Raw genomic sequence first — 27,635 nt, 5'->3', positions numbered from 1 at the left:
AATATGGGCACCAATGCATTAAAAACAGCAGTGTGAACACTGAGGCTTGGGTTGGAGTTCAGGTTCTCAAGCCTAGGGATTTAGGTAGGGTTGACAGTCTGAGCTGCAGCCTAAGTGTATGAGTCTATGAGTCCACACTGTTATTTTTAGCGTGCTAGCTTTAGCCCTGTTAGTACGAGTCTGCCTAGCTTGGTTGGGAGGCTCTCTCCCAGCTGCACTCTAGACATGCCCATAAAGCACCTTTCATTTGAGGAAATCAGAGTGCTATAAATAAGAATTTTCTGGTACTTTTACATATTATCATTAATAAGGAGTGTGCTGACTTTGCATACTTTAGGTTAAAAACTCTTCATAAAGCTAAAGAAAAGGAGACAGATTCCACTGGTTGTTAGAAAGATCTATAGCACCACCAGCAACAGTATGAAAGCATATTCTCATGAGCACTGTTTTACAAAAATGATTTTGTCTTGCCCTCAAATGCATCTTGCTTGTTGCAGAGGTAGAAATCTATCAAGGGCCTGGGGAAAAACCAATAAAGGGAAAAACACACCACCATCACCAGCAAAATCTCTAATTTTATTTGTTATCCTTTTTTGCAGCAAAATATAAGAGTGGTGCTGAGCACTGTGGTACCGTATATGCCTATATCAGTACACACACACATATACAAAGAACAACATGCTCATTACTCTGAAGGCTTAAACTATAGTCAAAGGCTGATGTCCTAATCAGACAGGTCAGGCCTACAACAGCCTCTCTCTTAAGGGATTTTCCATACACAGCTGGCAACAAAACAAACAACTTTCTTCCCTTCACTTGGGCAGCTGCCCAAGGGCTCCCCATCCATGACTAACAGGAGGAAGCAGTGGTTGTACAATGAATAAATTGCCATAATCATGTAACTGTCTTTCTGGGAAACCTGAAGAGATGAATCAATCCTTTTAATGAAAGACTGAGCAGCGGAGATGGAATGAGAGAAAAGGGTAAGAAGGGTGTGGGAGGGGGAGTACATCTAGGCTTATAGCAGTTATGGACCTCTTTTCAGACAGAGAAAAATATTGTATTTTAACTGTCCTATAATTTATTTTTGAATCTCAAAAAATCATGGGACAGTTCCTTGGACCAATACAATCCTTTTAGGCTGCTCTGGCAAAATCTTTCCCACCTGGGAATTCCACATGTATGGAGGAATCCCAGGGTGGAGTACAGCTCGTATAGGGGGCTCTTCTGGTGAGGATGGTGGAGGGAGGAGGGTTTGGAGCAGTGCTGCACTGGGATAATTTTAGAGCACCTCTGTGGCTGTTTTAAATTTGTGGCAGGAGCTGAGCTGGCTACCAGCAGCCACAGAGATCAAGGGAGCACAAAGGTCTCTCTCCCTCACCAATGCCAAGTATGGGCCAGCGAGGGCTGAGGATCTGGGCCTATGGTTTTTGTGAGGCTTTAGACAGAAATTGTACTGACCCATCTGCTTTTCAGCTTTTATTTTTGTAAGAATTATTTCCAAAAAAATGGGTGAAATAATAAAATAATCCGTTTGGTTTTTGCAAGCTAAAAGTCTTGGGCCAAATCTTGAATTTCTTGTTCAGGCAAATCTCCGATTCAACTCAATAGAATTATTCCTGATTTATACTAGTATAAATTAAAACAGAGTTTGGGCCCAGAACCCTTTTCACTGCCCCATGTTTTGTGTTCTTGTTTCTATTTGGAATGTAGCACACGTTACACATTTATGCATTTCAATTTTTTCTTTTATTTAGGCCCCAATCTTGCTTCAATTTAAATCAAAAGCAAAATTCCTATGACTTCAGTGGAAGCAAGATCATGCCATTAGTTGCTTATTGGACACCTAGGCTGCCAGAACATTTGAATACCTCACATTCAATTTAAAATAATCAAATCCAAACAAATGAGTCATCCAAGGGGCTAATTCAATAACATTTTATGCAACTCACCTTCTGTGATGGTAATGATGATTTAAAAGCTTGAATATACAGGTTATATACATATATACATGATTTCCCTTGAAGCTCTTTTTTAAATACACCTCTACCCCGATATAACGCGACCTGATATAACACGAATTCGGATATAATGCGGTAAAGCAGCACTCCGGGGGGGGGGGGGGGGACTGCGCACTCTGGTGGAGCCAAGTAAGTTCGATATAAAGCGGTTTCACCTATAACGCGATAAGATTTTTTGGTTCCCGAGGACCGCGTTATATCGGGGTAGAGGTGTAATTATACAAAATTTCTGGTGGTAATTAGCAGACAAAGCCATTTTAAAAGAAAATTTTAAAGTGTCTTACCTCTGCTTTTATTTTATTGTCCCCAAAACAGAGATGCTGCAAGTAGGCTGCAGCATTGGACTGTACTGAAGGGAACTGATGCTGTAACATCTGTATAACTTCAGGAAGTTCTGGATCTCTCCATCCAAACTCTCTGTACACAAAGAAACAAGAGTATCCTCAACAAACAGTGAATAAATATATTCAATGTGGCAATGATTCATCCACCAATACAATTAGAAATGTATAAATAAAAATCTGGGTTTTTTTTTTGTTATTATCAATGCCAGAAAGAACACGAACATAGAACTTTCCCCCTTTTTTACTGCTACCACTCTAACACGTTATAGAAAGGTAGGTTTAATCTGAATTATTTATTCTCTCATCAAAGGCCCTTGTAAGTTTTAACATAATCTAAATCCAATGCATTACAGGAAACTCTGATAAAGATGAAATAAATAAAGAAAAATAATTATACACACATGTGCACAAATGCGCACTTAATTAAAATTGGAAATGTTAGGCTTAAATGTTACTGACTGTAGGAAAGGTTCATTTAATTACTATAATCATTATGTGACAAAATTGATATTTAATACAGAAAACAACCATGTATTGTGTCTTTTGTTCACTGTATCCAGATATATGTAAACTAAAGCAAAACTAATGCACCAAAACCACACAGCTGATATCTTTTGCATCTTTGCAAATATATGCCTAATTGAAACTGACTCTGCAAATGTTTCTGAAATGAACCATCGTGATCCTGTAAGACGCTGAGCATCTTAGAGCCAAATGGTGATGGGATTTGAGGATTTCAGCTCATCTCAGCACGTGTTCAGCATCTTGCAGGACTGGGCTCTAAATGAATGTGTCAAATGAGGTACAACTATGTCTCTGCACTCAAGGGAATAGAGCCCATGAAAGCTGCCCTGATTTTGTGTCTCAGGAGTCGATGTACATGCAGCATCTCCGAATGAAATGAAGAAATCTAACATGCCTTTAATTCTTAGGGCTGAATTTTGCCCTCATATAAACATCCACATTATCCGCTGATTTCAGCGGTATTTGTGCATGTGAAATGTAACAGTAGAACATGGCTCTCAAGCTGAAATTCATACAATATTGGCACAGAGCCTGAGTAAAATGGGCTTCGTGTGAGGGAATGGTGGAAAGGTTGAGGATAACCATATCTGCCCCCTGATCAGGACACAAGGTGTGGAGAAGTTGCATAGACCCTTTGTTGTAGCCACTCCAGCCACGGAGACTTAGGATTACAGGTCATGCATTATCATGGAACCACTGCTCCTCACTTGGTTTGCTGCCAAACAGTCCATCTGCCCTGGCCTACGAGGAGCAGTGCCCAGTTCTACCTTGTATAAAGGATTCAAAGACCCATATCATTCACTTCCTTCTTCCTAAATCATAGTGACTCTGCTGAACTGAGACCTACCATACAATGTTGGGTGAATTCACTCAGTTTGAGTAAAACTTTCAGTATACCTGCAGCCTGTCTTTAGCAAAATCAGACAGCTCACACTTACAGTACAAGTTCCCCCAAATGAACTGAAGCAATAACAATGCATACTACAAAACAAGATTGATTCTGCAAGAACAAGTAGTCTTTGTTGAAATTCTAGCATCACCTATTTGTCTTTTCTTTCATCTTCCTACTATTCCATCTCACACAGCATTTTCTGTCAGTCAGCCTGAGAAGTATCATTCTACGTCGCATCCTTACAAAGATCCAGGATGATAAATATATGACAAAATAAATATATTCAGAATTCTGTGCTTTATCAGTTCAGACTAAATAAGCCGTGTTTGATGTAAGTGATAAATTTTACATGAACTGTTTATTACAGAGAAAACATAAGGACACAACAACAAATCCTAAGGTGGCTGTTCCAGGGTGGATTTAGACTGTGAAGAACTATCAAAGACCTTGTGTGATCCTGTGACACTGACAGGCCAAGTGCCAGGGAATGCCAGAGTCTTAGGAATTCATTTGTATGTGAATATCAAAGCAGTGCTCTGTGTTAGTGTGGGTTCAAACTAATTCATTTGTATGCCAATAGAGCTCAAAGGAACTGTTGATTGTGTTGTCTTTGTCTATCTCCTACTATGGGTACCCGCATGGCCCCCCAGTATGCCAACATTTTTATGGCTGACTTAGAACAACACTTCCTCAGCTCTTGTCCCCTAGCGCCCCTCCTCTACTTGCACTACATTGATGACATCTTCATCATATGGACCCATGGAAAGGAGGCTCTTGAAAAATTCCACCTGGATCTCAACAATTTCCACCCCACCATCAACCTCAACCTGGACCAGTCCACACAAGAGATCCACTTCCTGGACACTACAGTGCAAATAAGTGATGGTCACATAAACACCATCCTATACCGGAAACCTACTGACCGCTATACTAACCTACATGCCTCCAGCTTCCATCCAGGACACATCACACGATCCATTGTCTATAGCCAATTCCTAACAACCAAATTTGCTCCAATCCCTCAGACAGAGACAAATACCTACAAGATCTTTATCAAGCATTCTTTAAAGTATAATACCCACCTGGAGAAGTGAGGAAACAGATTGACAGAGTGAGACGGGTACCCAGAAACAGGGCCGGCTTTAGCAAGAGCGGGGCCCGAGTCCTGGGGGCGGGGCTTGCTGCAAGCCACGCCCCCAGGAATCGAGCTGCGCCGCGTGGGGGGACGGGGGGGGGAGGGACCGAGCCGCGCCGCGGGGGGGGAGACCCGCGCCGCGGGACGGGAGGAGCCGCGCTGCGCCGCGGGGGGTGGGGACGGGGGTGAGACCCGAGCCGCGCCGCGGGGGGGGACGGGAGCCAAGCCGCGCCGCGGGGGGGGGACGGGACCCGAGCTGCGCCGCGGGGACCGGGCCGGGCCAGAGCCGCTGGGGCCTGCGAGAACGGGCCGCGCCTCCCCGGAGCCCTTCTCGCGCCCCCACCACCTCCACCCCAGCTTACCTTGTGCTGCTGGCCCGCCCCTGCTTCTTTTCAGACTTCTTTTTCAGCAGGGGAGGGGGCGGGGCGTTCAGGGGAGGGGAGGAGGGGCCGGGGAAGTGAGCTGGGGGCGGGGTGGACAGCTGCAGCGCGGGGCCCTCTTGGCGCAGGGCCCAATTCAGCCGAATCGGCTGAATCGGCCTAAAGCCGGCCCTGCCCAGAAATCACCTACTACAGGACAGGCCCAACAAGTTAAATAACAGAACACCACTGGCCATCATGTACAGCCCCCAGCTAAAACCTCTCCAGCGCATTATCAATCATCTACAACCTATCTTGGAAAACCATCCCTCACTCTCACTTACTTTGGGAGGCAGGTCAGTCCTCGCTTACAGACAACCCCCTCAACCTGAAGCAAATACCAGCAACTACACACCACACCACAGAAACACCAACCCAGGAACCAATCCTTGTAGCAAACCTCATTGCCTACTCTGTCCCCATATCTACTCTAGCAACACCATGAAAGGACCCAACCATATCAGCCACACCATTAAGGGCTCATTCACCGGCACGTCTCCTAATGTTATATATGCCATCATGTGCCAGCAATGCCCCTCTGCCATGTACATTGGCCAAACCAGACAGTCCCTACGTAAAAGAATAAATGGACACAAATCGGACATCAGGAATGGTAACATACAGAAGCCAGTAGGAGAACACTTCAATCTGCCTGGACATTCTATAACAGATTTAAAAGTAACTATTCTTGAACAAAAAAACTTTAGAAACAGACTTCAAAGAGAAACAGCAGAACTAAAATTCATTTGCAAATTTAACACCACTAATTTGGGCTTGAATAGGGACTGGGAGTGGTTGGCTCATTACAAAAGCAGCTTTGCCTCTCCTTGAATTGAAACCTCCTCATCAGGGCCGGCTCCAGGCACCAGCCCACCAAGCTTGTGCTTGGGGCGGAACCTGGAGGGGGGCGGCGCGGTGCTCCGGCTCCGGCCGCTGGGGAGAGTGGAGCCGCGGCGGGCTCTCTGCCCTCCACCCGGCGCTCTGGCCACCGGGGAGAGCGGAGCCACGGCGGGCTCTCCGCCCTCCCTCCGGCACTCTAGCCGCCGGGGAGAGCGGAGCCGCGGTGGGCTCTCCGCCCTCCCACCGGTGCTCTGGCCGCCGGGGAGAGCAGAGCCCCGGCCAGCTCGCTGCCCTCCCCCCGGTGCTCTGGCCGCCGGGGAGAGCGGAGCCTCGGCCGGGCTCTCTGCCCTCCTCCCGGGGCTCCGGTCGCCAGCGGAACCGCGGCAGGTTTGCCACCCTCCCCCCGGCACTCTGGCCGGTGGGGGAGAGCGGCCTGCGGCCGGGCTCGGTGCCCTCCCCTGCCGCGCTGGAGTGGAAGGGGGAGGCGGTTGGCGGCGGGAGGCTTTTTTGCCTGGGGCGGCAAAAAAGCCAGAGCCGGCCTTGCTTCTCATCTATTATTAGGAGTGGACTACATCTACCCTGATCAAATTGGTCCTGTCAACACTGGTTCTCCACTTGTGAGGTGACTCTCGTCTCTTCATGTGTCATTATATAATGCCTGCATCTGTAACTTTCACTCCATACATCTGAAGAAGTGGATTTTTACCCACGAAAGCTTATGCCCAAATAAATCTGTTAGTCTTTAAGGTGCCACTGGACTCCTTGTTGTTTTTGTGGATACAGACTAACACGGCTACCCCCGATACTTACCTCCTGTAGTCTGCTATTACATTACTTCTATGCTATGTATACCCTGTAATTAAATAACCCCTGATCCAAGGTGTGTTAATGTAAGATCCTAATCAGGTGTTAAAACTTCATGGAAACTAAAGAAGGATTGTTGTTTGCTCTTACTTTTCCTTTTACATTGTGTATACCCCTGTGACTAAACTCATCAAATGTGGATGGAATTTAGGAAATGCTAATTAAGGACTTAATGGCTGTAACAGGAAATTCTAATTTCAAAGCAAGGGTTCATGGATGAATACAGACACTTATCAGATTGCTTTCTGTGTGGAAAAGCTATAAATATGGATTCATGAACTGATACTACATTTCTGAACAGTTTGGATTTTAATAGGGTGGAATAACTAAACAAGAAAGCAGAGATCCACAGAGTTATTCTGGGTAACCCTGAAATACTTTTGTAGACTGGCAGATTACTACATCTCTGCTATCATTTGGATTTACAAACTTTGATTCACCTGTTAATGTATTTTAACTCCTTTCACTTCCCAATAACTCATTTATTTCTCTTAGCTAATAAACCTTTAGGTAGTCTACTAGAGAATTGGCTACCAGTGTAGTTTCTGGTGTAAGATCCAGAGTACCAATTGATTTGGGGTAAGTGACTGATCCTTTGGGATTCGGAGTAACCTGATGTGGTATGATTTTTGTTTTATATACCCTTTTATCACAAAAGTCCCATTTGTCTGGGTGAGAACACAAGCTTGGTGAAATCTAATTATAGAATATATCACCAGTGTGGGATGTCTACCCTGAGATTGGCACTCAGAGTTTTGAGCCACTCCAGACAGCGTGACAACTCCATAGCAAGTTTGACTTAAATTCTGTAGTTCTCCAATGCAGCAAAGTGGAGATTCTGTGGCAGCTTGAGAAAGGGTTCAAAACTGAAGTTTTTTATTGAATTAAATATGAACATGAATAGCACAATCACTACAATACACCCGCTGATTTAATTTTATATTAAATTCAATTTATTTTTTGCTGCCTCTAAATTTTTAATGTTCAGTGTGTTGCAGTATTTGTACTGAAAATGCGTAAGTGTATTAGAATTATCAGGGGAAAGCTGAAATGTTTGGCAGTTCTTCAAGGGACAACTGGGACTTCAGGCACCTAAAAAGCTGTTGGAAGCAGTTTGGCTTTGTGAGATAGCACAGTAGATGCCCACATGCTCAGGGTCTACTGATCATCATATTTGGGGTTGGGAAGGAATTTTTGCCCATGTCAGACTGGCTGAGATGCTGGAGAGGTTTCACCTTCCTCTGCAGCATGGGACCCCAGTCACTTGCAGGTTTAAACTAGTGTAAATTGTGATTTTCTGTAACTTGAAGTTTTTAAACCATGATTTGAGGACTTCAGTAACTCAGCCAGAGGTTAGGGGTCTATTTCAGGAGTGGGTGGGTGACGTTCTGTGGCCTGCATAGGGTTAGCAATGTGCAGGAGATCAGACTAGATGATCATGATGGTCCCTTCAGACTTTAAAGTCTACGAGTCTATTAAATGCTCAGCAGTGAAATAGTTAACAATGTTGACCTTCAAATATACAACATAATATTTCAAAGTTGACACCAGAGCATGTTTCATGGTGTTGGAAGACTGATTTAAACTCACTTTGTGTTTGGAAAGTTTCCTTTGCAACCATGATGTAAATTGATGTGTCTGCATTGGTTTCTGTGAAGCAACACCAATTTACACTGACTGAAGATCTGCCCCCTCTTCCCTTTTTTTTTTTTTTTTAAAAAAGAGCTTTATTTCTGCAATGAGAGTTGGATGCCATAGCAAATATTACAGCCAAAGAATGATGCAGTATGTGGCCTCTGACTATGGCAGTGTATGCAAAAGGAGATGAAAAGCAATTTTGGTTAAGTATTGAATTTCTATTTGGCAAGCAGGTAGCACAAATCCATGAACAAATCACAGCTGAACATGGATGGCATTATAAGCTAACAGGTACTACAAGCACAGATTCTGATGTCACTTACACAGGTGTAACTCCATTAACCTCAGTGGACCAAATACACCTTCCAGAATATTTTGTTGCCAGGGAAAAGAATAAATAAGTTAAATAAGAATAAGCATGAATGTCTGAAAATCTTTCTGGTAAAGGATCAATAGTTATTCTCCTGATCTAGCAAAGCAAGATATAAGTTATGCTGTCCTGGTTCAGCACAAGACTGACACTGGGGGATATCAAACTATTAAACAGGCACCTTGCTATGAAGTGAGAATAGCGAGAAGAGGCTTTACAGGCTATTGATGAAATGCATCTGGGTACTGAACTTTCAATCCGTCCTTGAGACTCACACACAGTTGTGTTTAAGAAAAAAAAGATAGCAGCAGTAGACTTGGTGTAAATTATGCCAACTAAAGAATTCACTTTAAAGTTTAAAGGATACTTTGCCATGAAAAGATGGTGTAGTAAGTTCATTCTGGTTCTCCACACTGGGTCTCACACACAGGTATTGGTAGATTGGAGAGGATCCAAGAGACAGGAAGAAAATTGCTTTTACAGTAGACAAGGGGCTGTAGTAATTTAAAGTAATGGTCTTTAGCCAAACAACCTTCACCTGAAAATGCCCCAAGTCAGTGTCAGTAATTTCTCTCCCAACAGGAAATAACCCACTACAAAACTCCCTAAACTCCTTCTGCTTAGCAAAGCAGAAACAGTATTATATACAACAGGACACCAGTATGGCCTGAGAACCAGGTCAGACTTTCTTTCCTTCCTTTCCACAACCAAGGGGGAAGTGAAGCTCTTTGAAAATTCTCTGTTATAGTGTTGTCATTCTGTGGAAAACATTACTAAATTCTGATGTCCCGGTTTCAAAATTGAGGCAATCTGGAGAAGTTAACAGGGTCACTGATTTTTTTTTTTTTTTAAATATCAACCAGAATTCTTACATCTTACAGGCAAATCCCTCACATCATTATACAAAGCATTAAAAAATTCAAGAAAACTTTGATCTTTGTAATCATATCAGTTGGGAAAGGCACTTTAAACTACTGCCAGGTGACACCTTTGATCATTATGATACAAGCCTACCTACTGTAACAAATTAAAGTCATGTGAATGTGAATGGATAAGAGAAAGGCTAATTAGAGTGAATTCTCATTACACTTCAATCTGAGTTGGTACTTGACTTCCTTAAATGGCTTTAAAATTCTCAGCCACAGTTTTTACATGGACTACATCAGCACAAGATCACAAGTGAGAGCAAGGGTAGCTTATGGTACCTTCAGCTTCTTCTTTTCTTGATTTGTAACAAGTGCTCCTTGACTGCAGCTGAGACCTAGGTCCATATGTTGTTCTACTCATATAGCTGATACTCAAAGTTTGTTGCTAATGCCTTTCCCCTCCCTAATTTCCTTTGCCCCTCCCTAAAAAACTGCTTAAAAATTCTTTCAATAATATCCAAAAGTAATGACTAAAGTATATTGTACTATATACTGATGAATACATTTGAGATCTGCTATAGCAATATATAACAAAACTAGAAGATGCTGGCCATTTCTGCAAGAGAAATCCAGCCTTTTTCCCTTGAGTTCTGTGCAAGAATTGGACACACTGCATGTAGGTAAAAAGCTTCTTTCATAAAATGTTATAGAGGTGTCTTTACACAACAGTGAAAGGGTTGAAGCTATTAAAATTGAGAAGGAAAAAAATGCTTCAGCTCCTTACTAAAATTCTTTTATTCTGCAAAATTTCATAACCCCATTATTTAAGATTTATCCACTGAAGACAATCCTGGAAAGTCAACAGAAAAGACAATTTTTTTATTTTTTTTTGCAGAATAAGTCATGACAAGTACCAACAGCTTCTGGTTTTCTCATGAACCATTTGAAAATTTGTAAGGGAATAGGAAAATATGTAAATCTAACCTTTACTATATGTATCTAACACTTAAACCACCAATATTTTGAGAAAAATAACACAGTGAATGCATATGTTATATTCCAAGTACTCAGAAATATAGTTAAAAATAAAATAACAGGCTGTGATTATTTTGCATGAGTACTTTATATTGACACCAAGCAAAATATTGTAAATGGAATTATAAACTAATCTTTTGTACAGAATCCTTGTTTAAACAGAGAATGGCAGAACTGCAGGCTATCCCAGAAACCTACCAAGTCTTCAGAGTCCACAAATTTTGGAGAAGAACAATTTCTTGAATATGAAGCTCCAGCAGAGTAAGGACTACAGTATTATTATTACCAAAATGCAGAGGCCCAACTCTTCCAGGTTATCACTAGAATGGATGGAACCATTCATAAATTATTTTATGCATTTAGGCTCTTTTTTATCTTGTGGAATTTGCTATTTGAAATTACGACAATTTTTTGTACTTTTTAAACTATGTTTGATTTCTAACAGTTTCCTGTGTGCATTTCATATTCATTATTCCATCTGGGCTGGATAATTGCAGCTGATAAGTCACATGGCATTATTTCTGTTTCCCAATTGGGCAAGTGAACATTTACTTCCAAAGTGAATACTCAAGATTCAGGTTCTATCATCCATGTGCCAATAAAATGTGATCACCCACATGTCTGCAAAATTAGCACAAAGAGGGAGTGAGCGTGGCAAAAGTGATTTTACTTAAAAATTCTACTGGCTCATCACTGCCATTGTTGTACCCAGCTCTGCTGACAAACACTGGTATGGCAACAGACTGAGCATGGGAAGATTCACTTGAGCTGTGGTTTCTGAAAATAAAATAAAAAGGGCACCGATATATATACAAGATGACCTGTGTTTAACAGAGCAAACTTTCTTTAAAGATAGGAATGCTGTAATTAACTGACAATTAAATCATACTACTTATATTGTAGAAAAAATGATATTTTTAAAGATAGGAAGACAACTTTGGGTGAAATTTTTTTTGCACCGAACACAGAGACACGCCGTAAAACCACAAGTGGGAAAATGGCCCAGAAGCTGACCACCCCTATTCTGCCCTACCTTAAATATTATGGTGAAGTCACTGCAGTTTGCTTCTGACAGGAGCCATAAACAGGCATTAAGGAATGTGGTCTCTGTGTTCTGTGCTGGTCCACATATTTATTTCCCTGACCCAGTGCTGTGTTCTGTACAAAGCTCATATGTAAATTATTCCTTCTCATAGTAGAAAAGGAATGTATGAGGGGGCTGAGCTAGAGGTTAGCTTCAACCAGTATACAGGCAGAAATGAATACAACTTTTGCAGTGGGTTGAGTGTTTGCTCATTTTTCTGTATTGATGTATTGGTGGGTGTGAAGTAATCACTTATGATTTTTGGTAGTTTCTTGATTTTGGCCCACTTTCGCCAAATATATTTTCCTGCTGCTGCAAAGTCTGGTATACTTTCTGACACTAGTATTGTTGAATGAAATGGAAATGACAATTCAAGATCAGAGGATACAAGATCAAAAGGAGCCCACTGAACACGAATCCTCATATGAGGATACCATATTACTTAAGACCCCGTGCTCATTCAAAGAGGAATATAAAGGAGTAAAAGGTGTGGCTCTGGTTACTCTTCTTCCTGAATTGCACAAGTCAGTCTAAGCTTTACTGCTCTGTGCCACATGCTGCATGTCATTAAAAAAAGAAAGCAAATAGGGGTGGATCCCTTCCCCAAATCCAGGATGTTTTGGCTACCCCAATCTTCTTGCAAATAGTGGGTACAGTTCAGCAGATCCTATGAGAAAGGGCAACAGTGGTGGAGGTCAGGAAGCTCTAATCTATTTCTATCAAAAACCCATGTACATGAAACTTGAGAGTGTCTTTTGTGTCACTTACTGTGAGGTGCTTGTGGGCAATGTCTAGTGACTATTCCACCTAAGAACAGGTATAAGTGATTTCCTAAACCCCTCATCTGGGCTATCACCACTATTAATACCTCATGAATATTCTGGAGGCAGAAGATAGGCTGAATAGTGACATTTTGTATTGACAGTGATGATCTCCATAGGCCAACTGAAGAAACTACCACTGACAGGGGCTAATTGGAATATGCAGATAAGCTTTTTATAAGTTCACAGATGTTGTTCTGATCTGTTCCTTTCTATGAAAAACATGGAACAGAGCTCTGAGCATCTTTCATCATGAGGGACAGGCTCTACTTTCCCTAGCTCTTGAGGTGTAGGGTCTCCATCAGAATGTTGGAGTTTCTTATGTTCTTGATGTTTCTCATTCTCTCTTGGGACTGAAAAGAGGACGAAGAAGGCACTCTAAAGAGTATTCATGCTGCACTGTTCTCCCTCAATACAACTACTCTGAAGTCAGTTTGGAACCAAAAGTTTGAGAAGCATGATATCTTTCCTATATCTGGCCCAAGTGTAGTTATGCTGATTGAGAGGAAAGAGCGGTTGGACATGTTCCATGATTTGAGGGCTTCTCTATGTGACCCAAAACTCAGTCTTAACCCTGAATTAAGAAGATAACCTTCTCTGGTGTCTTTGCTGTATACAGAAACAAAAGGAGATCATATCATTATATGAGGGCCTGTACTCCTTCTTGGACTTTGCTGGGGGGGAAGCAAAACACTTTAACATGTCTGTTTTATTAGCTATCATCTTATCAACTTTTTTCTTGAATAAGAATACCCCCTGACAATTCTGAAGCACAGAGGGTGGCTTTAGCTAGTTTTCCACACCTAGCCACTGAACTTGCTAGCATAGTTCTTGTTGTCAGATATGTGGAGTCTCAGAATCATTCCTCCAAGAACACAAAACATATGTTCTTTAGTATTGACTTGAATTTGTTGTTGGGAGGAGGCAGATAACTCCACCTCTATAAATCCCCTGAGTAGTCACTTAAGATAGGTTTCACCATGGTCACATACAAAGGACCAGAATTTTAAAAGTGTTCTGCACCAGCAGTGACCATTGAGGATATTTCACTTAGGTACCCAAATGGGAGCTGAACTCTTTTAAAAATCTGTCCCATAATATTTAATTAATCCTGTTAAATGGAATCTCATTTGTGTGACCTTAATCACATTGGACAGTGTCAGGGTTCCCTCCTCACTCTGAACTTTGGGTACAGATGTGGGGACCTATATAAAAGACCCCTTACGCTTATTTTTACCAGCTTAGGTTAAAACTTCCCCCCAAGGCATAAATCCTTTCCTAGTCCTTAGAAGGAATTGCTGCCATCACCAAGTGATTTAGCCAAAGATTTAGAAAAAGGTCCACTTGGAGTCCCTGTGTCCCCAAAATATTCCCCCAAACCTCTTCACCCCCTTTCATAGGGAGGCTTGAGAATAATATCCTCACCAATTGGTACAGTGTGAGCACAGACCAAACGCCTTAGGTTGTTGGACACTGAAAATCAATCAGGTTCTTAAAAGAAGAATTTTATTTTTTTTTAAAAAGTAAAAGAATCACACCTGCAAAAATCAGGATGGAAGGTACTTTTTACAGGGTAATAAAAAGATTTAAAACACAGAGGATTCCCCTCTAGGATCAGCTTTAAAGTTATTAAAAAAAAAAACACAACAGGAATAAAACTCACTCTTAGTATAGGGAAAATTCAAAAGAAAGATAATCTAACGCATTTCCTTGCCTTTACTTACAATTTTTATAATCTTAGATGCTCGTTTCAGGTAGGCTTTTAGGAGATTTTTTTCTGCCTGGTCCCTCTCCCATCCAGAGAGAGAGGACAAACAAAGAGCACAAACAAAACCTCCCCCTCCAGATTTGAAAGTATCTTTTTTTTTTATTGGTCCTTTTGGTCAGGTGCCAACCAGGTTACTTAAGCTTCTTAATCCCTTACAGGTAAAGGAGGGATTTTATGCTACCGTTAGCTGTATGTTTATGACAGACAGTTTAAAAACTGACACTTATTAATTATTAACAAGTGCTTTCACTGATACTGTAAGATTCACAGTGCTATGTTTTACATGTGAGTACATTAAAAATGGGCACGTACTATTTTAACTTACAAGGTTCTACAGTCTCCTCTGCTCTGTTTTGCAATTATATGAGGTAGCATGGCTTCAGTTCTAGTGACTGTTACTAGTACCCACAATGTAATGGTCTTCAACACCTAAGAGATCTAAAATATTGTAAATGTATTGTAGGCCCCAGTGAATAATACACAATCCTATCCACTGTACAATTTAGCACATAAGCCAGGTTTAAGAAACCACTTTGGCATGAATTGTGAACTACTGTATTCTGAAAATGCAGACAGTTGGGACTTCGAATCCAAACATATTTGACCCTATCATCTAAAATTACATGTATGTTATGGAATATGTCAGTGAAGGTGACAAATGATCAATTCAATAAGAACACTTTACTTATTTTACAGGACTTTGTATAAGGGAGAAAGTAAATAAGGAAGTGTTATTTACTTCTTCTCATAACACAAGAATCAAATGAAATTAATAGGCAGCAGGATTAAAACAAACAAAAGCAAGTATTTTTTATACAACGCACAAACAACCTGTGGAACTCCTTGCCAGAGGATGTTGTGAAGGCCAAGACTATGACAGGGTTAAAAAAAGAACTAGATAAGTTCATGGAGGATAGATCCATCAACAGCTACTAGCCAGGATGGGCAGGGATGGTGTCCATAGCCTCTGTTTGCCAGAAGCTGGGAATGGGTGATAGAGGATGGATCACTTGATAACCTGTTCTGTTCATTCCCCCTGGGGCACTTGGCACTGGCCACTGTCGGAAGACAAGATACTGTGTTAGATGGACCTTTGGTCTGACCCAGGATGGCCGTTCTTATGTAAGGGACTGGGATGTAGGCAGTCTGGCCTAGCAGCCATAGCTGGGCTGGAATCCACACATCAGGGATGGTAATCAGTGAGCAGGGGTCGGTGGAATTGCTAGAGCTGGGTTAAGTAAGCAAGAGTCAGGGTCAAAGTCAGGCCAGGGTTGGAAACCAGAGATCACAGATAGAACCAAGCTTGAGTCAGGAGGCAAGAATCAGAGGCAGAGTCAGGCTGGGATTGGAGGCCAGGGATCAGGAAAGGTCTGGAGTCATAGCAGGCCCAAAGTCTGTGGTGTTACCCAGATAACTTCCTGGGGAACCCTCCGGGGTTAAATAGGGTGTTTGGCCAATCAGAGGTCTGCAGGCCAATCAGAGGTCACTCTGGCTCCCTTGTGCAGTACTTCCTGAGGTGCCTAGTCTCCACAGTTCTCCCTGGCTGCAGCGCTGTATGGCTTCGTAGTGGCACCGATGAAACGTCAGCATCCCAAGCTTTGAAAGCCAGGTTCTAATCCCTGAATCCTTACACTTTGTCTAAGTAATGTCAGAGTAAGGACCTTCAGTATTTAAGCCATAAGAACATTTGGAAAGGAAATCAATAGATTATCTTTTACTTCACTAAATGTTATCTTAAACTGATTGACTGTCACTCCCTAAAATACATGTCTCGATGTAGATATGATGACCAAATATATTAAGACCAGAAGTTTCAACACTCTGCATTTTCAGAATGCCTTATTATTCTTGATATTCTTGTCGTAAGGGCTGATTTACATGCCAACTTGTACAGTGGGAAGAATTGTTGTGTATTATTGATGGGGCCTACACTAAGTTTCAAAATAATGCATGAGTTCAGAAAGGCAATAATTTGAATACAATGGGAGTTTTGCATGAATAAGGTTCTCGAGATGAATAAGGAGGAGTCCGGTGGCACCTTAAAGACTAACAGATCTGTTAGTCTTTAAGGTGCCACGAGACTCCTTGTTGTTTTTGTGGATACAGACTAACACGGCTACCCCCTGATACTTTACGCCCTCAAGATGTGAATTTATATTCTTCATACATTGATCAGATTTGAGACAAAGTTTAAATCTGTCTAGTTACATTTCACATTTAAACATAAATTGATATTATGTGTGAGAATTAGGTTTTTCTGTGAGTAGATGAATTCAAGTTTTGGGATACCCTGTTCCCTACTGATTTGGCCCTAGCAGCACAGTGACCACCATTTTAAATAGATATATTAAGTATGGATCAGTATTTTCGGGGGAGGGTAAAATCTTTATATAAGATGAACAAAAGACTAAAAGCTCAGTTCAGCAGACAACCTGTATTTTTTTGCTGTCTACTATTCCATGGGTTATCAGTTATTCATTATTCACAGTTTTATGCAGTGATACCTATTTGGGAAAAAATAACAACCACCCAACTATGTGAGCGCTGATTGCAAAGATGCTAGATCATATAGTAATTTAAAAAAAAAACCTCTCTCTCCAGTTGGTGTAATATGGACACATCTCAAATTCCAGTTTTACACCAAATTTGAGAAGCAGGTGCGATAGCTGCATATACTATACATCCATTGGTCAAAGTAAATTTCTAGGGAGTTTGAATTCCTATTTCTCAGTTACATTATTAGAGCAGAACATTCACATCTGATCAAGCAGTTGGCATAGACAAGCACTGACACCCATAGTTATTCCAGTCCCAGAAACATCCCCTACGGGCAGTGTTGTAGAGATGCCTGCTGTAGGCAACCATATGTTTAACAAAGAGTAGAACACCACCAAGTATATACCACAGAAAGAGAAAACATTTCTCATTATGTTTAGATATCAATATCAGAGCCGTAGCCAGGGAAAGGCAAGCGGGGCAGCCCACAGAGAACAAAGCTGTGGGGGCAAAAAAAATAGGGCAGCATGGGGGAGCACCTGGAGTCACATGCCCCCCCTCCCCAATTTCTGCCTTCCATTTAACATAGAGGTTTTCAAGCTGTGGGGTGCGCCCCATAGTTTGAAAACCGTCACTTCCTGCCAGGAGCTAGTGGGAGCCAACCAGCCTGCTCAGGCCCTGACTCTACGCACTGTGGGAGCCGGGGTGCTGGCTGGCTGCTTTCTTGCACCATGTCTGACAGATGTATTTATTACATTGCATCATCGTTCTTGCATCATGTCTGATAGGAAAGTTGTAGGAATTTGTTTCTGGTGCACTGGGAACAGAAATAACACAGGTAGCTCAGGATCAAACAACATACACACAAAAAGAGAAATAATCAAAGCTGAATGAAGATCAAAGAATGGATTTTCCCCAATGTTATGAAAGAAAATGCAAGGGAGATATTTACTGTGATTAAAAATACTTGAGGGGAAAATACCAGCAATATGGAATCCCTGTGTAAGGACTTTACCTCAGTAAATTCAAAAGGATGTCGGCAAGGTGCAAAATTAGCCTAGATTAAAAAAACAATCAACCAAATAGAAAATATACTGATGGAAACAGCCTAATAGATCTTTTCCAACCCTTACGGCATTGCAAATCAAATTTAACATTATTTTATATTCAATTTTATTAGAACTGAATCTGAAATATTTCTTTACAAAAATTATTTCCACACACACACACACACACACTTGTTACTATAGATTGCTAATGAATTTTGAAGTAGTTGTCACTAATTAAGAGGAGATAGCAATAATATATCTACTTTGAAAATGGAAAAACAATAAGATTGGGTAGATTATGTAAACCGATATAAGAAAAAATGCAAAGGGAGTCAACCACTGTGGGTCCTACTGATCTTCACCTTCAGCGTATGTTAAGATCCACTCATTTCTCATGGAAAAATAAAAAACACGGAGCTATAGCATTCCCCTGCTTTTAGTCAAATCTGGCCAAATTAAGAATGGAAGCAGGAAGAGAGATGAAAGGGCATCATTCTTGCATCCGAAGAAGTGGGCTGTAGTCCACGAAAGCTTATGCTCTAATAAATTTGTTAGTCTCTAAGGTGCCACAAGTACTCCTGTTCTTATTCTTGCATTGAAGGCCTGTGGATACCCTTTTGATATGAATGCCACATTAAATGAGGCTCTGAAAGCATTGGGGAGACTTTGTTATCTGCTACATTCATGGCAACTCTAATGGGAATTAATAATGGTAGTGTCAGATTAACACATGCGCTGCACTTCTACCTCATTTAGAGAAGGTAGTATTGTTAGAACAAAGGCCAAATACTCGCCTATTATTTCAGCTGTTCCCCATGGCCATAAACTCCCTTTCCCATATATGAACATATAGCAAGACAATCAATCAAAGAGGCTCAACAAATGTATCCTATTTACGGCCCCAACAGATGTATTCTATATACCCCTAAAAGGGAATTTAAAAATTCCATAGGTCAGCAGAATGTATGCACGTTAAGTCATTTGTTACTGGGTATAAAAAAGCCTGCTCTGCGCTTGTAAGGTGTGCTCCTCCCTCTGGCATGAGTCGAGGGGGACACCCGCTCAGCTGACTGATCAATAAAGAACTTGAAGCCGTCTTCTAGACTCCCGTGCCTCCTTGGGGTAATTGGGCAGCTCCAGGGGGAAACGAGCCCATTTGGCTAACAGTATAACCCATGTGCCTAATAGGGAGATATCTCTTTAGGAGGCCCAATGGGGGGAGGTAGGAGTGAGCTGTGTCTGGGTCACTGTTGCTAGGCAGATTAAGTACTCCACATCCAAAAACTTTGTGAATTGGGTGTAGTAGTTTTGGGTCTGCTCCAATAGGTCCCTGTTGCTGGGGTCAGACTACATGAGGGCAAGCAGGCAAGGCAGCTGCTTTGCCAAAGGCCAGGTGCCCTGTGTGAGTTGGGAGAAGCTGAGCCCAGGAGCAGAAAGCAGGCTGTTATCCCTAACTCTGAAGCGTTTTGCAGCAGGTTAATGAGGGAAGCATGGGCAATGCTGATTATAACAAGGGGAAATTGGGAGGGAAAAATAACTTCTATTTTAATTGCATGCTTTGAATGTTGTTCTGATTTTAGCCAAACTGTTCTAGTTAAATTGTCTCAATAGTCTGATTCACCAACTTTTCTTTAAAAGTAGTAATGAGGAAAGAGTCATTTCTAGTTTGCTATTGTCAGTTTTGTATTTTCTTGTAACCGGGTTGTCTTTAAATCTATACACTTAACGGAGTGGTTGGTTGATCAGTTAGCTGACTGGCTAGCAGTGATCTCAGCAGAGGGAGAGTCTGCAGGGATTCCAACTGAAGATACCTATAAGCAAGTGGAGGGAAGATGTTGCTTTAGACTCAGCAGACTGTATATCTTTGGTGATCAAAGACTCTAACTGAGACTTAGGTAAACAAACCTAAGCTTTTGGGGACTTTCAGTTTCTTAGCACTATTTCTGTGAGGACTGAACTGCTCAGATTTTAATTTGTTCTCTTTATTTGTGCTTATGTATAACTGTGAAGGTAATGTCTGTGGATTATAAAATAGCCATGTCATGCTGTAAAAATTATATTTTTTCTTTATCATAAGATTTTATAAAGTTATTTCATTAAATTCATTTCTTTAGTTCCTTTTGGGACTTCACTGTGGGGAGGCTGACCCTGTGCAATCCTTGCTGAAAATCCTTAGAGACTGAACTCTGGGTCACTAGCTACTTTATATGGGAGTTTTTTTTTTTTTTTTTTTAAAGGCACTACAGACAGGGAAATGAAGTGAACTCTAGACCACTCAAAGGTTAAAGGAGCAGGCAAGGAACTAACTGCAGTTCAGCTGATCAAGGAAAAAGGGAAACCTTGCATCTCCCTACACTCTAGAAGATGTATATTGTGACAAAGTTCCTCCTCTATCCTGGTGGGTCCTGCGCTTATTGGCGGATTTTCTTGCCTCAGAGATTCACCATGTGGGTTGGAGAACAGCTCAGAGACCTTCCCCTCTGGACGAACCCACAGTCCAGGTCAATTGGGAGGTTTGGGGGAACCCAGGCCCGCCCTCTACTCCAGGTTCCAGCCCAGGGCCCTGTGGACTGCAGCTGTCTATAGTGCCTCCTGTAACAGCTGCATGACAGCTACAACTCCCTGGGCTACTTCCCCATGGCCTCCTCCAAACACCTTCCTTATTCTCACCCCAGGACCTTCCTCCTGGTGTCTGATAACGCTTGTGCTCCTCAGTCCTCCAGCAGCACACCCTCTCAGCTCCTTGCTCCCAGCTCCTCACACTCACACCACAAACTGAAGTGAGCTCCTTTTAAAACCCAGGTGCCCTGATTAGCCTGCCTTAATTGATTCTAGCAGCTTGTTCTTAATTGGCTCCAGGTGTCCTAATTAGCCTGCCTGCCTTAACTGGTTCTAGCAGGTTCCTGATTACTCTAGTGCAGCCCCTGCTCTGGTCACTCAGGGAACAGAAAACTACTCATCCAGTGACCGGTATATTTGCCCTCTACCAGACTCCTGTACCCTACTGGTCTGGGTCCGTCACAATATCTTGAAGGAATTTCTCTGGGCAACAGCATGTGTTCCTTTTTTCTGTTATCAGAAAGGCAGACTTAACAAAAGACAGTATTGATATCCTCAGACTCAAAAGCTATGAACAAAGAAATCTGATACAGTATAGTATGGACTAAATTTGAGAACAGCTGAAATCAGAATGTTAGACCCATGGAAAGTATTACGAACATAACCTTTATGAAAGGTAGTATGCCTCCAGTATAAATGAGAAATACATACAAGTTTATTGTTCCCCAAAAGCTCAGAATTCAATCTTGGATGCCTACGTGTGAGCCTAAGGGGACTATAAGGAGAAAGAGAAAAGAGACATTTTGCATTTTATTAATCCAAGTAAATGCCCAATAACTCCACCAAGTCAATGGAGTTAACTATGACCAGATTAGAAAAATGTGTGCGAGAGAGACTGTTATGTACAATGTATATAATACCATACATTCAAAGTAAATGCACAAAACATGCCAAATCTGCAAATCTATGATCTCAGAAGTTTTCACCATATGTTTTTTTCCTAGCAATGAGGTTCTTAACACTTTCAGAAAAGTAGGTGTTTCCGAACAATTTGCTTGCCAAATAGCTTGGAAACATTTTAAAAAATATTTAAGGTAACTAACATTTTGATCACAAACTTTTCTTTATTATTGATATTCTTTTGGCGTACAGACATAATTTTTAGTTTGATCTCTGGGGGAAAATAATTTTATTCATAGTAGAAATAGGAGTACAAGCGGGAGGAAACATATCATTGGCTAACAAGATGGTAATCTGATTATATTTTGTGTGTGGATATAGCTCAGTGAGGCACATGAATGGGCATCTGGCAGAGATTGGTAGACATGGAACTGGCAACACAATTAATAATTTTCAATTGAGTTAGGTGCTTACATTGCACATAAAAATATGCTGCTACCTGTTACCATATGCAATTCTTTACTTAGCTAGATATACAGATCAGCCACAATTGGGCCTCCCTTTATTGCACTAACAATTAGACAGAAACAAATAATGGTGGGTCAGTTTTTCCATGTAGGCTCACAATGGGCCATTTTAAGTATCTGGATACTGATTTGTGGGCACAACCAATAATTAAATTGTCTATTTGTATAACTTGTGCTTGATATTATGGATACAAAAAAAAAAGTCATGCTTTGAAAACCCACGGACTGCACCTCAGTGTATGCTTTAATATTTGAAAATGTAGTTTGTTATTTGGTTGATCTCCGTGATATTTCAAATTTAATGTAGCTGAATCTACAAACATGTACCAGATATTTTGAACATCTGAAAAAGGAAGACAGTAAGAACATATTTTACTTGATGTTGCTCCTCTTTATTTCTGACATCCTCCCATTTAACCCCTCCACACCAATCTCTGATAGCTTGAGCTATTATAACTATTCACTAATGTTTGCATGACTTCATAATGAATTATTACTTTTGCACATGTTTTACTATCAAGTATTCACAGCACTTAAAATCTCAATCTTGTACAGTGCTGAGCACACTTTCCTAATCCTGAAAAACACACAAAGCACAGTATGTGCTTAACTTTAAGGATGAGTAGTCCTATTGACTTTAACGAGACTACTCATGTGTGTAAATCTAAGTGCATGCTTAAGTACCTTGCTGAATTATGCCTGAATGCTGAGTACCTTACAGAGTAGAACCTTATATATCTCTGGTGTAGAACAGTCTTGTGTAGTGGCAAACTGTTCCTTCTTTCATTGTAGAAAATGCAGTTCTGCCCTCCTGTCCATCAAATGTTCTCCAATTAGAGATCCTCTTTCCTGTCTGCATTTACTGTAGTACTTAGACTCAAATTCTAACATAAGAAATCATAAGATATGGGCTGAAGGAGAAGCAAGATGGGTACCACTTCTATATGATTGCCCATAGATGAGCCTAATATGGGTTCCTAAACCATCCTTCTATTAAGTGGAAAAACATTTATTAAGCTGTTGCAGCTTAATGCAAGTTCGCTAGAGACAATCGTAATAAAGAAACTCCAATGTATCATTTTAGATTATTGCATTCCTTTACAGCAGGGGTCAGCAACATTCAGCACGTGGCTCACCAGGGTAAGCACCCTAGCGGGCCGGGCCAGATTATTTACCTGCTGACGCGGCAGGTTCGGCTGATCGCGGCCCCCACTGGCCACAGTTCGCTGTCCCGGGCCAATGGGGGCCGCGGCCAGCACATCCCTCGGCCCCAGCCGCTTCCCACCGTCCCTATTGGACCGGGACGGTGAACCGCGGTGAGTGGGGGCCGCGATCGGCCGAACCTGCCGCGTCAGCAGGTAAATAAACTGGCCCGGCCCACTAGGGTGCTTACCCTGGCAAGCCGCGTGCCGAATGTTGCCGACCCCTGCTTTACAGCATGATTAACTTTGGGGAGGTGGGGAGAGGAAGAGATATTCATCGTTGCACTGAAATTTCCAGGAATATATTTTTAACTGAAATATGTTTATACAGCTATTTGAAATACATCTTCTATACTACCAATACTGACCCCCCCCCATTGCTCATAAGTGTTTTTTTTTTAACGATATAGGAATACCAGCTCAAATGTTAGTCTCAAAAGTGCATTACATTTATTTCGCCCTCCCCCACCCAAAGTTCACCATTATGTAGGCACTTACAGTAGTTTACCATTATGTAGGCATAGCGTCTGATACAGGAATTGATTAAAAAAGAATTTAAGGATAGTAGTATAATTAATGCCAATCAACTCAGGCTTATGGAAAATAGATCTTGTCAAACTATCTTTTTTGATGAGATTTCAAGTTTGGTTGATAAATGTAACAGTGCTGATGTAATATACTTAGACTTCTGAAAGGCATTTGACTTGGTACCGCATGGTATTTTGATTAAAAACTAGAAAAGATAGAAAGTTAATATGGCACACATTTAAATGGATTAAAAGTTGGCTAACTGATATGTTTCAAAATGTAATGGTAAACAGGGAATCATCATCAAACAGGTTTGTTTTTAGTAGGGTCCCGCAAAGATCAGTTCTGGGCCTTACATTACTTAACATTTTTATTAATGACCTGGAAGAAAACATAAAATCATCACAAATGAAATTTAGAGATGACCTAAAATTGGGAGGGGGGTAAATAATGAAGAGGACAGGTCACTGATACAAAGAGATCTGGATTGTTTGGTAAGCTGGGCACAAGCAAATATGTGTTTTAATATGGCTAAATGTAAATGTATACATCAATGAAGACAGAATGTAGGCTTTACTTACAGGATGGGGGACTCTATCCTGTGAAGCTGTGACTGTGAAAAAGATTTGGGGGTCCTGATGGATAATCAGCTGAACATGAGCTCCCAGTGCGATACTGTGGCCCTGCACTTAGGACGGAAGAATCCCATGCACCACTACTGGTTGGGGACCGACTGGCTAAGCAGCAGTTCTGCAGAAAAAGACCTGGGGATCACAGTGGATGAGTCAGCAGTGTGCTCTTGTTGCCAAAAAGGATAACGGTATATTGGGCTGCATTGTAGGAGCATTGCCAGCAGATCGAGGGAAGGGATTATTTCCCTCTATTCAGCACGGGTGAGGCCACATGTGCAGTATTGCGTCCAGTTTTGAGCCCCCCACTACAGAAAGCCTGTGGACAAATTGGAGAGAGTCCAGCAGAGGGCAATGAAAATTATCAGAGGGCTGGGACACATGACTTATGAGGAGAGGCTGAGGGAACTGGACTTGTTTAATTTGCAGAAGAGAAAAGTGATGGGAGGGATTTGATAGCAGCCTTCAACTACCTGAAGAGGGGTTCCAAAGAGGATGGAGTTTGGCTGTTCTCAGTGGTGGCAGATGACAGAACAAGGAGCAATGGTCTCAAGTTGCAGTGGGGGAGGTCTAGGTTGGATATTAGGAAATGCTATTTCACTAGGAGAGTGGGGAAGCATTGGAATGGGTTACCTAGGGAGGTGGTGGAATCTCCATCCTTAGAGGTTTTTAAGGCCCGGTTTAACAAAGCCCTGGCTGGGATGATTTAGTTGGTGTTGGTCCTGCTTTGAGCAGGGGGCTGGACTAGATGACGCCCTGAGGTCTCTTCCAACCCTAATCTTCTATAATTCTATGACAAGTGAAACTGTTTGGGCAACATATTCCAGAAGTCTTGAGGTCTTTCTGAGTGTAGCCTTCATTGATTTGCAATCTACCATACCATTCTCTCACTAGAAAGGAAAACCTATAATGGCAGCAGTTTGTAAAAGAGACCCAGTATGGGAATATTTTAATGAAGTTCCTCTACCTGTGGGTAAGACAGGGATGTGTGCAAAATGCAAACAGTGCAACAAAGAAATGCAAGGCCTGGTTGCCCGAATGAAAGAACATCCTGAGACGCGTTCCTTCTCAGGAGGAAGCTGCGTTGAAGATGATGAAAGGAACATGTCTGAATGTACAGGATCTTCAGGCTGGTAAACTTTTTTATTTAATACTTCTTTCTTAAGGACTGCCTGTCTTCCTTCTGGACTATTCTTGAATTCTCATGTTTGAGCAAAAAATATAGTTGTTACTCTATGGTACTATCCTTTTAGATGCAGTTGTGATAAAAAATAAATAGCTAAAATAGGCAGATCTTCTTTTTACAATTTCACCTTTAAAGTAATATTTAGTGTCAGTGAATGCATTGAGTAATACTAAATGAGCAGTATGGTAATACTAATTAAATAACTGCATTGACTTATTTTGTTTAGGAGAATCCATCCTCAATATACAGGATTCTGAAGACTATCCACCTTCAAGATCACCATCATTTTCTATAGTTTCAGAGTTATCTGCCAATGATAGTGTTTCAGTCACATCATGTATGTCACATAGCCATAGTATATCACCTGTAGCAAAAAGAAAAAAAAATCTCTATCATCCAGAAACAACCATAGATAAGTTTGTGGTAAGAGCCAGCAGATTACAAAAAGAGGTAATTGATGAAAAAATTGCCAGGTTTGTTTATGAAACAAACTCTCCTTTCCGTATGATTGAGAACCCACACTTCATTAACATGGTTCAGTCATTAAGACCAGGATACAGTCCACCCAACAGAACAGATGTCACAGGCAAATTGCTGGATAAAGTGTATGAAAGAGAAACCGAGCAGTGTGCAAAAGGTCTAGAGGGCAAAATTGTTAACCTGAGTCTTGATGGGTGGAGCAATGTCCACAATGATCCTGTTGTATATGCTTGTGCGACAACAAAAGAAGGGAATGTCTTTCTTATAGAAACAATTGATACATCAGGAAATGCACACACAGCAGAATACTTACAAGAAGTATCAGTAAAAGCTATAACAAACTGTGAAAAAAATTCAAATGTCTAGTATGCAGCTTGGTCACAAACAATGCTGCAAATGTATCCAAGATGAGAAGAAATTATTTAGAAGAGAGTGGAGAGAGTCCCAAGCTAATAACATACAGTCGCAGTGCTTATTTGATGCACCTCCTAAGACTTCAGTGTTCCACAGAAATAAAGGCTAATGTTGAAATTGCAAAATACTTCCATAACAACCACTTCACAGCAGCTGCTCTGAAAAAAGTGGGAGGAACCAAGCTAACTCTCCCACAAGACGTGTGATGGAACTCAGTAGTGGACTGTTTTGAGCACTATAGCAAGAACTGGCCTAATCTGATGAGTTTGTGAACAAAATCATGAAAAAATAGATGGCACTGTCACAGCCAAAGTTCTCAACATTGGGCTTAAGAGAAATGTTGAAACATGCTAAGTATCCTGAAGCCTATTTCTGTAGCTTTGAACAAAATGCAAGGAAATAGCTGTTTTATTGCTGATGCTATTGAAATTTGGAAGGAACTGAGTGAGATCTTTAAAAGAGAAATATGCAATGACAGAGTTAAATTACAAGCATTAAAAAAATAAATGGGACAAGCACTATCTCCAGCTCATTTTCTTGCAAATATTCTCACTACTCCGTACCAGGGTCAAACCTTAACTGCTGAAGAAGAGGAGTTGGCTATGACATGGACATCCAGCCATCACCCCTCCATAATGCCAACTATAATAAACTTCAGAGCTAAGGGTGAACCATTCAAGAAATATATGTTTGCTGAAGATGTTTTAAAGAAAATCACACCAGTGAACTGGTGGAAATCACCCAAGCACTTGGATTCAGAGACTGTTGAAGTGATAATCTCACTTAACAGCAGTAGCTTCTTCAGTAGGTGTAGAAAGAATATTTTTTTTCTTTGGACTAATTCATTCCAAATTGAGAAATCATTTGGGACCTGAAAAAGCAAGAAAGCTTGTTTTTCTTTTCCAGATTATGAACAAACAGGAAAATGAAGGTGAAGATGACTAAGTTAGCCGCAGAAGCCAGTATTTTAAGTTTCTCATGTTGAGCTGGCTGACATAGTCGATTTAATTTTTTTTTTAATATTTCATATAACTATTTTAGTT

General features: G+C 41.2%; 1 protein-coding gene across 3 annotated transcripts in view; it reads right to left on the bottom strand.

Moving 5' to 3' along the window:
* Positions 1-27,635, bottom strand: part of CTNND2 (catenin delta 2) — a 1,183,216-nt gene that overhangs the window by 284,094 nt on the left and 871,487 nt on the right. For all 3 annotated transcript variants that reach the window (XM_054019141.1, XM_054019142.1, XM_054019143.1), the window contains one exon: positions 2,306-2,438. In XM_054019141.1, the coding sequence (XP_053875116.1) occupies positions 2,306-2,438 (133 nt within the window). The remainder of the gene's footprint in view (positions 1-2,305; positions 2,439-27,635) is intronic.

Source organism: Malaclemys terrapin, chromosome 2, assembly GCF_027887155.1.
Source record: "Malaclemys terrapin pileata isolate rMalTer1 chromosome 2, rMalTer1.hap1, whole genome shotgun sequence".
Lineage (NCBI taxonomy): Eukaryota > Metazoa > Chordata > Testudines > Emydidae > Malaclemys > Malaclemys terrapin.
The sequence above is the reverse complement of the archived record's forward strand: the minus strand, read 5'-3'. Positions and strand labels throughout refer to the sequence as shown.